The 12,409-nt window shown below is 44.3% G+C and overlaps 1 protein-coding gene across 1 annotated transcript in view; it reads right to left on the bottom strand.

The window, feature by feature from the left end:
• Positions 1 to 12,409, bottom strand: part of LOC127647026 (contactin-3-like) — a 93,740-nt gene that overhangs the window by 57,536 nt on the left and 23,795 nt on the right. The window contains exon 4 of the mRNA XM_052131079.1: positions 10,950 to 11,125. Coding sequence (XP_051987039.1) covers positions 10,950 to 11,125 — 176 coding nt within the window. The remainder of the gene's footprint in view (positions 1 to 10,949; positions 11,126 to 12,409) is intronic.

Here is a 12,409-nt window from a genome sequence, read left to right as displayed (position 1 = left end):
CAGCAATATATTTATGTAATATCACTCGAGCAAGAGTGTGATATGGCCCTATATCAGCACTGCTCTAATTCGACGCAGACATTTTCACCCTTTAAACTGGAGCTGCTAGCTAACTAATTAAAAATTCCTCACTTTAAACAAAATAGGTGTCATATAATACTTTATAGAAGGCTCAAGCAGTCAGAGATTCTCTGCCATAAGCAAATACACCTTAATGAATAATCAGTGAAACTATCGGCAATAAATCCACTATCAGCGCGATATTAATATTTGAATTTTCCCAGATATTGCCAGTTAATATATTGGCCACTAAAATATTGTACACCCCTAGTTTATTGGGTTTCTGAGTGGTTCTGAAAATAGAGCGCTTGACTTTATTTAAAAAATCTCAGGCAAGAGTAAAATTATATGTTTTCAGAGAGTGACAACTGGCTGTTCAGCAGAGGTTATGTGGAAAGCTGTTATATGGAGATGGGTTGGGCGTTAGAAGGGCAAGAATTTTGTTCAAGAACCATTTCTGCGCACATAAATATGCTATTTGTAGTGAATGAGACCCCGTATGAGGCTGTACCGTATGAGAAAGGGATGCAAACATCACCTTCAGGCAGGCGCAGTAAGCCATATCATTATCAGTGATATTCTAATCTCACCCTCTAAGGCATTAGCCTCTCTGTTAATACACGCCGACACCATTCATCCCCACAAATTAACAGCAGGAGAGGAAGTTGGCAGCCAGCTCATATACCTGGCATGATAAAAACCTTCCCCTTGTTTCGTGATGTAACAGTGGCCTGCTGCGCCAATTTCACACCCTCAAGCAAACAGCCAAGGTTCAGGCTGCTCAACACAAACAATAGTGAGTCAATGTGACCGATAAGACAAATCACATAGCAGAGAAAAAATAGAAAAACAAAGGTAGAAGGAAACATCAGGATTAGGAAGAGGTGGAGGTGAACTGTGGGAAAGATTAATGAGAGAATCCCAACTGACCGAAAAGAAGTCTCACACAGCCATGGTGGAAGTTGAGTGAGTGCAACTCACTTGGATCCCTGTAACAGGATGAATGGCTTAGAGATAGAGAGGCAGAGCCACGGCCACTGATTAATGGCCTCTTGTGTTAAAATCTATAAGGCTCAACTCATGTGACGGATGTACAGTGTAGGGTTGGGCAGACATATTCACAGGAAATAGCATTGTTTTATAAATGAATAGCAATAATATCAGTCTATGTGTGAAGGTCGGAGAGTTGAGTGTCGTAGAGGAGATACTTTATGGTTTAATTTCCATAACTCATTTATCCAATGTTATGAGATGGTGGTAGGTTGAACTCCAGGGTCCTGTTCCTTGAACAAACTTGGTTACTTCCTAAGCTCAGGATCATTTATGCTCGTTTATGATTATTTATTCTGAAGAAAATGTGAGTAGTGCTTGCCCATGAAAAACTTGCTGCTACGATGATAGGGTGGGTGGTTGCCAGGGTAATGCTATGCAGTTGCTAAGCTGTTCTATGTGGTTACTAAGGCATGGCAAGATGGTTGCTATAGTGTGTTCTGGGTGGTTACTAAGAGCATGGCAAGGTGGTTGCTATAGGGTGTTCTGGGTTGTTGATTGGTGGTTTGTTAACGTTATAGTTCAAAAGAGCCCACCCCCAAGTCTCTATAATATTTTTTTCTCTAGATATCGCTTGAGTACCTCCTTCAATGTCAGTATATGAACTTTTTTAGCCTGCTGGATTTGATCTACCTGACAAAAAATCTTCTACCTCAACCTCATTAAATTGCATAATTTGAGGTATAATTCATGTCCATATCACAAATGCAGTGGGATAAATTATACATCAAAGTTTAACACTTAGGGTTAGAGGTTTGTTTCAATTCCTAACTCTAAATATGAGAAATAATAATAGTGATGTTTGCCTTTAATAAATCTAACCAGCAAACAGGTTTGAGAAGTCTGTGTTGCTCTGATTACATAAGTAGGTAAACGTTAAGCATACTTTTAAGAGTGGAGAATCCCATGTTAATTTCAAAACAAATCAAGCTAACCAAGGAACATTCGAAGAACAGGACCCAGCTCTTTAATTTAAGACAACCATAATAACCAATTAAAGACCCATTTGGGAGTACTGTGAAGGGGTGGTGATGATATACAATGACACAAATGAGACCAACAGCCTAGGGTTAAATAATCTAGCCACTAGTCTTTGAATTCCTGGGTGCTCCTGTAAAACAGGAATTAGGGGGTTGTAAGGTCACAAATCTACTCTGCTGCTGTTGCACCCTTGAGAAAGGTCATTCCAAAGTCACTCCAGGTGGGGATTACCCTAGTGTACAACCAATAGAAAGCCACCATGGAATAAATCCCCCAATGATACATTTTAGGCATTAATTTCATAGTGGATTGCAATGACAACTATACAGTTTACTGTCAAATCAGTTGTGAGTTTAAAAATAATGCATACCATAATTATGGTGGTGGAAAAAACTACTACTGTAATGACATATCAAAGCTATTACAGTATTATCATCATTTTAAAGGAATAATTTTCCAAAAAAATTACAATTCTGTAATCATTTAGTCACCCTCATGTCATACCAACCCTGTATAATTTTATTTTTTCTGTGAAACATGAAAGGAGATTAGGCAGAATGTCCGAGCTGTTCTTTTCCATTCAAGAAAAAGTGTCAAAAAGGACAAAAAAGCATAATATATGTAGTCCATATGACTTGTGCTCTATATTTTATGTCTACTGACCAAAATTTAAGTTATTATTCACTAGAAATCATCCCATCTGCCAGAGCTCTCAAATCTCATTTGTGGTTGCATATATTAAAAATTGTTGTGTTTTAATTGGTCATGTGACAAGCAAAAATCAATGATGTTCTGTGTTCGGCAGAATGCTTTTAAAGGTGCCATTTTTTTTAAATTGAACACAGTTCAAAATGGGGTTTGAATGCTCTGACGGAGGGAAATATTTTCCTGAAAAATAGGTAAAATTTTGTTCTCACACCTTATCGAATTCAGAAAATTTGGAATATAGTGCATGAGTCATATGGACTACTTTTTTTGTTGGGGGGGGGTGCTTTTTTGAGCTTGGCAATCTTATTCATCATCCACTTATATGGCAAACTGAAGCTTGAAAATTTGTATTATGTGTTTCCTAGAAGAAAGAAAATTAAACAGGGTTGGAAACCATCATTTAAAACCTATAAAACGAATCGGTTACCTAACGTAACCTCGGTTCTCTCTAGATGAGGGAACGAGTATTGCCTAAGCTAGCTTACGCTACGGGAAAGATTCATCTTTTCTGAGATATTGAAGCCAAAAAATTATCCTTAATTTTGTATCATTTGTCAACGCAGTGCAGCAACTGCAGACCTTGTGCGGGCTAGCTAGCGAGCTCATTGGTTGCTCTGCGGCAACTGCTGCAGCCTATAGACGAACTTGGGCGAACTCGCGTCCAATGAGAGGCATCCGCCGCTTACTGCATCAAAGCCCGCCAAAATGGGCGTGGCTAGAGTGCATATAAGCGTAGTTCGTAGGCTGGAACCCTGGTTTTCATTGAATGAAGCGTAAGTCGCCGTGGCGCGAAGCACGCCGGCTACGCAATACTGCTCCTCATCTAGAGAGAACCGAGGTTACGTTAGGTAACCGATTCGTTCTCTTACGAGAGGTTCTCTCAGATATGCGTAAGCTAGCTTACGCTACGGGAACCCATTGTCAACGCGCGCGCGCCAAGCATCCACTGCATGAGCCCGGGGTGGAGGGACCCGGGGAGCCCTTGTGAGTGGGGAAATAATATTTGGCCGGCAAGAGTGCGGGCCAGTGTGTGTGTAATACATAAGCACATAGTGGGAAGGGAACGACAGAGCGGCGGTGCCGGTCTGTGTGGAATGAGTCCCATCAGTGCAGCTCACCAGGGGAGCTGTAGCATATTAAACCGCTAGTAGTTTTGCCTGCAGGGCGGGCACTTCCAGATTGTAAAATCTAACAAAGGTGGAGGGGGAAGGGGCTCTAGCGTGTATGATGGTGTTTATTACCCCTTCTGGCAGAGCGATGGGTAGTCGTTGATCACCCACGCGTGCAGCGCCCAGCGCTCTGGGTGGGGATGCCAGATCGTGCCGCGAGCTTGAGAGAGGAGATGTTGGATGCGAGAGGAGAACCCGTGTTGGACGCGTCTGTCGAGATGACTTTTCGGCGAGATACAGCTCCCATCATCACTCCCCGCTGATACCATTCGGCCACTGTCCAGGGCTGCAGAGCTGAAATACAGGTCTGAGTCACCTTGATCGGCTGGCAGCCTGTGGCCCAAGCCCGGCGAGACACGCGGGTGTTTAGCCAATGCTGAAGCGGGCGCATGCGCAGTAAACCCAGCTGAAGTACTGCTGAGGCTAAGGCCATGTAACCTAGCACTCTCTGAAATTTTTTCAGAGGCGTGAGGCTGTTCATCTGTTCAACGCGCGCTGTGTAGATAAGCGAGCCGTCATTGCCACGGAGTCTAGTTCTATTCCAAGGAAGGAAATTGCCTGACTGGGCTGTAGTGAGCTCTTGGTCCAATTGACTGCAAGACCCAAACTGTTCAGATGGCTGAGGAGAACTGTTCTGTGAGACAGAAGCTCTGTATGTGACTGTGCCATAATCAGCCAGTCGTCCAAATAGTTCAGAATTCGCAAGCCCTGACTCCGCAGGGGTGCGAGCGCCGCATCCATGCACTTCGTGAAAGTACGGGGTGCTAAAGACAGGCCGAACGGAAGGACGGTGTATTGATAAACCTGGCCGTTGAAGGCGAATCTCAAGAATGGCCTGTGACAGGGATTTATCTGAATCTGAAAGTAGGCATCTTTCAGATCGAGAGAGATAAACCAGTCCCTCTGGCGCGTATGCGCGAGGAGTTTCCTGATTGTAAGCATTTTGAACGGTCTTTTTGCAAGCACCTTGTTCAAACCCTAGAGATCTGATATTGGTCTGAGGCCGCCGTCTTTCTTGGGAACAAGAAAATAACGGCTGTAAAACCCCGACTCGCTTAGCGAAGGTGGCAATTTCTCTATGGCCCTTTTACACAGAAGGTTTGTTATTTCTGAACGAAGCATGCAGGCTGCTTCCGTGTTCACAATAGTTTCGAGCCGAGCTCTGAAGCGGGGAGGGCGGCGATCGAACTGTAGCAAATAGCCCTGTTTTATTGTGCTTAACACCCATTTGGATATCCCTGGGATAGCTTCCCACGCTTTGAAGCGTAACGCTAGAGGGTGAATGGCCAAATCGCCCTGATTGCTGCACACAGCGCTGAACAGAATGTGTGAGCGGCTTACTGTGCTGATGCATGACTGCTCGCAGACAGCAGGGACAGGCTGTTCTGTGAGTGACTTCCGATTGAGGTGAATGGGGAAAGAGTCACATCTGTTAAGTGATGCGCGAGCATAGTCACGGGCATGGGACTTACATACAGAGAAGTGTTTGCTGGCCGTGTGACAGAGCGGGCAGAGAATGGGCGCGCGACGTATTCGTGAGCGCGTTTATTGACTCTAACACTCGAGCGCGCTGTGTCCGCTTTATGTGAGTGGGCTCTGATCGGGACACGGGAAGTGTAATGCTTGTGTGTAGAGGTGAACACTGGATTGTGGGCACATTTTCTACACATAAGGCTGGTCGTGTGACAGAGCGGCCAGAGAAGGGGCGCGCGCACGGATTCGAGGGCGCGTTTATTGACACTAACACTCGAGTGGGCTGTGACCGCTTTATGTAAGTGGGCTCTGATAGGAACACGGGAAGTGTAATGCTTGTGTGTAGGGGTGAACACTGGATTGTGGGCACATTTTCTACACATAAGGCATGTTTGCTCTTTACAAGATTACTTTGGGTGGCCGTGAAAACGGCGTTTGAGTGCAGGCAAGCGGGTAGTATCACCGGCTTGTTGGCTGCTGAATCCACCACTGTAGTAGCCTGAGAGAGGGGGACTGACAGGGGGCGAAGCTTTGACGGTGGTCAGGCCGCGGCAGGACTGAGCAGTCGTTTTTTCAACAAGGCTAGGAGGACTTCGGTTGCTCAGGTTTCAGCGCAACCTTAGACCGAGGCCCGCGGGGGGGCGGCGGTCTGCGGCGGCTGTCTGAGCGCGATCGAGGGCAGCCGCCCTGTCGACGCTGAGAAGTCTGACTTTGTTGAGCTGGGCGCTGTGAAGAGTCTCGTGCAGGAGGCTGGTCACGTGGGCGGCCTGCAGAGGAGCTAGCGCGACGCGGCAGGAAGAGGTTCATGGCTTGGGTGGCTTTCTGGACTTCTGAAAAGCGGTCAAAAATGGCAGTCACCGCGGAGCCGAAGAGACCGGTCGGAGAGAGCGGTGCGTTGAGGAACGTGGAGCGCTCTGCTTCTCCCATGTCGGCTAGCGTTAGCCACAGGTGTCTCGGTCACAGTCAGCGAGGCCATGCACTTCCCTAGAGCTTGGGCTGCAGCTTTGGTGGCGCGAAGGGGTCCGTCGCGCTTCTTAGATCTGTAACAGCCTCTGGGTGCCTGCCTTTCTCATCCCACTCCCGAAGAAGGTCCGCTTGGAGGATCTGTAAGACGGCCATGGAGTGCAGAGCAGATGCGGCTTGGCCGGCAGCAGAATAGGCGCGGCCAACATAGGCGGAAGTCGCTCTGCAGGCCTTAGACGGGAGCATTGGCTTAGACCGCCATCTCGCGGAGGGCGGGCAAAGGTGTGCTGCTACCGAATCCTTGACCGGGGGGATGGAGGAGTAGCCCTTCTCGGTGGCGCCGTCCACCGAAGCGAGAGGGGTGGAGACGTGGGAACGTATCCTGGCCGAGAAAGGCACGTTCCACGACTTTGCAAGCTCAGTGTGGCGTTCCGGCAGGAAGGGAGCGGCCCGGGCCGCGGGTGTTGCGCGGCGACGGCTCTGAAGAAAGCAGCCATCGAGTCTGTTGGGAGCCTGCTCAGGGGGCGGTGACCACTCAAGCCCGAGGTGGTCGACGGCCTGTGTGAGGAGGCGTGATAGTTCCCCTTCGACTCCGGCGCGGGTCCTGCTGGATTCCTGGGCCGAGGAGGAGGCGTGGGAGCCTGAACACTCCTCGCTGTCCGAAGCCATGATGGAACAGCCCTTATCCTCCGCCTCGTCCTCCGAGATGGCCGCAGTGCGGCCGCCGGGCGGCAACTGCGCGTCCCGGGGGGGCAGGGAGGGTGAGAGCGATGCTCGAGGGAGAGGCTCCGGCGAGGCAGTCGCTTCTATCACCGGTTCTGGCAGCCTTTGGGAGCGGCGCTTTTTCCTGCGCGGTGGAACAGAAGGCCGCTGGCGCCGGTTCTGAGCGCCGAGTCGAGCCCGCAGGGTCGACATCAGAAGCTCCTCGCAGAGGTCGCATCCGCCTTCAGCGAGGGCGAGCTCTGCATGCCCCAGTCCCAGGCAGAGAGCGCAGATGATGTGGTGGTCTCCGGCACTGAGAGGGGCGCGGCATGAAGCACAAGTGGTGCGAGGCATCTTAAAAAAGATGCTTGTTACTCTTTTGTGAAGTTCGTTAAGAACTAGCTTGCTCTAAAAAAGGATACGTCGCCGGATGGCGTAGCTCGCAGGATGGCTGAAGATGGCGGAGACGGCCGGCTTCTTCGAGCGCTGTCCAAGCTTGCTAGATGCCCCTAGAACAGCGACGCGGCTTCCAGTTCAGAGATGCGAAGAGCTTCGCTGAAGAGATGAAAATCAGGGTTCCAGCCTACGAACTACGCTTATATGCACTCTAGCCACGGCCATTTTGGCGAGCTTTGATGCAGTAAGCGCGCGGATGCCTCTCATTGGACGCGAGTTCGCCCAAGTTCGTCTATAGGCTGCAGCAGTTGCCGCAGAGCAACCAATGAGCTCGCTAGCTAGCCCGCTCAAGGTCTGCAGTTGCTGCACTGCGTTGACAAATGATACAAAATTAAGGATAATTTTTTGGCTTCAATATCTCAGAAAAGATTAATCTTTCCCGTAGCGTAAGCTAGCTTACGCAATACGAGAGAACCTCTCGTAAGAGAACCATAATTCCCCCATTGACTAACCAATGATCAATAAGGAAATAAATGTCAAGCAGGCCTAGTTAACCAATCCCCTGAAGTGAGATTAAATATCCCACCCATAAAAATAGTGGCAATCTGTCTCCTAAGGGGAACATGGGATGCACTGTGTATTCCAGTGGATGAATCAATAGTTCGACAGCACGAGAATGGAGAGTCTTTGCTGTCAAACAAAAGCAGTCCATGGCCAGGCATGTTTTCATCTCAAGCAAGCCTATTGAGATTATTTAAGCATATGATTTCTTTTCATAGGTACAAGGACAACATCTCAAATCACCTGTGCAGTGGCCTGGTAGCTAGATGGCTTTTTTCATACTTGACAGTTTACTTTGTAAAACAGACAGTATGGGTATTAATATGGCGAGTCTGTACTCGGCGTACAAAGACACTGTTGAAGCCATCAGCCTGGTGACTAATGAGAATGACTGATGGAGTTTGAAGTCACTGGGATGGTGCTTCACCCTGTGAAATTGTTGCATATGACAGCCTATTTGATTGCTCTTTCTTTGGCTATGCTATTTGAATATCAATGCTATTTTACAATAGCACTTATGTATGTACATATACACTAAAAGTGTGTGTTTTTTTAATACTTTTTTCTATTGACATAAAAGAAGTCATCTTACTCTAAAAACAAACTAGAAGTTTCAGAAAATAAAACTTCCTTCTTTATAGAAAAAGAGCATTTATTTAAACCAAGCTGCAAAAATGGCTCGTTTGGAATTAATGGAACTTGTGACGTCACATGGATTAAATACATCTGCATATGCAATGTCTTTTTTTCCGTCATTACACCCTTGGCCACACCCACTGATGCTCAGTCAGTCACACAGGTGAAGGGGAGAGAGATGGGCCTGTAGGACTTACACAGGACACCTTCATATGCCTGTCTGAATTTAAATGTTTTTCCACATAATCGTGCACTAGACGAATGGCTTTGACCGTTATCATACATCTTGTGCCCCTTTTAAAAGACGCAATGTCAAGTTATAACTTTTAATTGGAGATCCCCATTGTGTTTCATTCAGCTGCGTTGTCATGCTGTTGTGCTGTTTTGAAGGCATCCTGGACCATTTGCATCCATCTTTGTGCAATTTTTTATTACTTTTTTATTTTATTGATTCCATGTAGTAAATCAAATAGACAAAACAGAAAATACAAAAAAAAAAACACACACACACACACACACACACACACACATGAAATGACATGAGTGTAACACATGCCCCAATCAATCTAATGATTAGCAAAAAATATTCCAAAAAACAAACTCCATCCAATAGGAGGCATAAGCACAAAGAACGTGCAGATTCATCCACATCCTCTCCCGAAGAAGTGTTATTTCACAAAACAAACTCCAGCCACTAGGCGGAACATTAATGTAAGAGTTCCTTGCATTACATTCAATCGATCATGTTTCTCTCTTGTTGAATTCTCAAATTCTGGGAACAAAAAAATGCCGTGGTTCTTCTAAGAAAGCCTTTCCGATCTTTATCGGATGATCTCATAAATCTGTCCAGAATTGATGGGGACCTCTCTCCCTCAGTGGATCTTCAGCTTATGGCCTATTATGTCGCACAGACTCAGAAAGAGTTTGTCAAGAAAAGTCACCATATATTGGGCTTCTATATTCTCAGGAATAAAGTTGAAGCACCCAACATCATGGATTGTATAACAGTCACAATAAGATTCAAGCTTTGCAAAGAAACTATTGGACTGCAAATCCGTAAGTAAACAATTTTATTTATGGTAATAACTTTAATATTTTATGGTGCTGCTTGAGTGAACAGTTTAATATATTCAGATGAAATTTTTTGGATGTATGTTATGTGTTAACCCTGAAATGTTGTGTGGAGTTTGTTCATTTTCTTCGGATTGCATTTCAAATATAGCTGTATTAGAAGGGCTGCACGATGTTAGCCAATCAGAACAGTGGGCGTTTACATTGATGTCTTAAATGGCCAGACAGCTTAAAACCGAGTGTTTCAGACAAAGGGCCAGAGACAGGGTGGAAAATTATAACTGTTTTGGTGAAAAAATAATTAAAAAATAAACTATACTAAAATTTAGTAAGACCTCAGGGAATATAATAAAAAGATAAAAAAAAGAGTATGTCATGACCCCTTTAACATTCAGTCAAAACTAGTTGTAGGTTTATTTCTCTGAAAATTGTGAACAATGTGGCTCTATGGTGCTATCAGAATATTTGATTGTCAAATGGCAGATGAGGGGAGTGATCAGAAAAACTGTTTAAAGACAAGCACTATTTTTTTGCAATTCCATTTAGTGAAGCTAGTGGCACAGAAATAACACATTTTAAATGTGTAAAAAAATGGCAAAAATGGAATTGCAAATATATTAGTTGTTCCCAAACAGCTTTCACAAATACTTCCTCCATTTGCCAATTTGCCAAAGAAGAAATGGTGTCACCCCCAAATCACAACATTGTTTGAGCTAATGTAATGTTGAGTTGCTTAAACAAACAAGAACAATGTTTTGAAAGAGTCACTGTGTTCACACTCTTCCGAGAAGTCAACATACAAATGGCTTATTTAAAGTTAAGCTGGTAACGGAAAAAAATATTTAAATCTGAAGTGTGTCATTTTTCCCATGTTAAAATATTTTCCCCCTCCCAGTTTATTATACAGAGATATCTGCAAAGTCAGCCAATTACTGGCTGATTCCCCCAAAAATTGTAACACTGTGGTGCTGAGCTACTAATAAAAAACGTTGACTAAACCAATGGTGTAAGTTTTGTGTGGGACAATCTGTTTGACTGACCAATCAAAGACAGAAGGAGAAAATTTGTTTAAAAACCATTATTATTATTTTTGCAATTCCGTTTGCTTGTGTGAGTGGTGCAGATATTACCCACTTTAGCTTTATCTTCCAAAAAATTTACAAGCACTTTTCAACTTACAAGCAAATTGTAGCGTGGCTCTTTGGCTGAGGATGGTTCCCCGGGTGTTGGAGGCTGTACACTGGTAGACACCACTGTCTTGGTCCCGATCCAGGTCGGTAATGATCAGGTTACCTCCAGACAGGCGACGCCTCTCGTCACCACGAAGATCAATGAGCGTTCCGTTTAGAGACCATCTGGAGAGACACAAACACAATCAGGACTGTGGTCTCCAGAGAAGCTAACTCACCAACATTCATCACATGCATCGATCAGATTCAGCCAGCTTCATTATACAGCCAGATTCAGTAACAAAACGAAGCTTGTTGCTCACATTTGTTTTCATTCTTTGTCCTTCAGCAGTACAGTTTGACTAATAACTGATGCAAGAAGCAAAAGTGTTCATATCTGATTGTTTAAAGCAAGGGTTCTCAACAGGGGCATTCAAAGGATGCCAGGGGGCGCTGAGGGCAAATTAGTAGAGTGGGGGGCATTAGGTTACAAATGGGGGTGTTTATCAGTCAAAATAATCAAATCTATTGTCAAGTTCCTCTTTGCATTAAAATGTTTATCTAGACTTGGAGTGGTTCTCAATTATATGGGATGGCACAGAATTCCACATCATCGCCTTTGAATTTACTATTGTAACAATAACTGTACTAGATTGAAATAGATTGATAATAAATATGATCATATCACTACTTCAGCTCTATTAAATTTGTCATAGGCTACATTAAATTTTTGTTACAACTTATAAATATTTATATTTTGTATTTATTGTGTTTACGTGTGTTTAAAGTAGGTCTACTGTTTATAATTTCAAAAATTCCATAGTTTGTTTTATAGAAATCATGGTACATCTTACCATGGTAGTGAAGAAGATCCATGCTTCCATGTTTTTACTATGGTCTTGTTACAAATATCATTGTTAAAACTATAAAAATATATAATTAACGAATAAATAAACATTTAAAAAAAGGCAAAGGTAAAATATATTAACAATATCACTTTTATTTTTAGTTTATGTCTTTGCATTTTCATTTTATAGGCCCCAGATATAGCCCTCCATCTGCTTGAATTCAAGAAACGCAAGGTTTGGTCTTACATTCACAGCAGTAAGCCTGCTTAATTAATTAATAAAACGTTAAAACTATGCAATACATCGAAGTTGCATTGAGAAAATTAAGCAAATAACACAGATATTAAGGGAATGAATTAGGGGGACTTTCATCAAAAAAAGGTTGAGAACCACTGGTTTAAAGAGTCGGCTGGCTTTACTTACATTCATAAAATTAGAATTTTCTTGATTCTAATGAAAAAAAGCAAACTGAAGCAAACGGGTCACAGAAACCCTGCTAAAAAGTCCAGCTTAACCAGCATGCAATTCTCACGACTGGTTTTTAGTGCTGGTTTGGTGCTGCTCTAGCTGGAGGACCAGCATTGCCATATTTTCACAGCCAAACCTAGCTGGTGAAGCTGGC

The sequence above is a fragment of the Xyrauchen texanus genome, chromosome 7 (genome assembly GCF_025860055.1).
Source record: "Xyrauchen texanus isolate HMW12.3.18 chromosome 7, RBS_HiC_50CHRs, whole genome shotgun sequence".
Taxonomy (NCBI): domain Eukaryota; kingdom Metazoa; phylum Chordata; class Actinopteri; order Cypriniformes; family Catostomidae; genus Xyrauchen; species Xyrauchen texanus.
The sequence above is the reverse complement of the archived record's forward strand: the minus strand, read 5'-3'. Positions and strand labels throughout refer to the sequence as shown.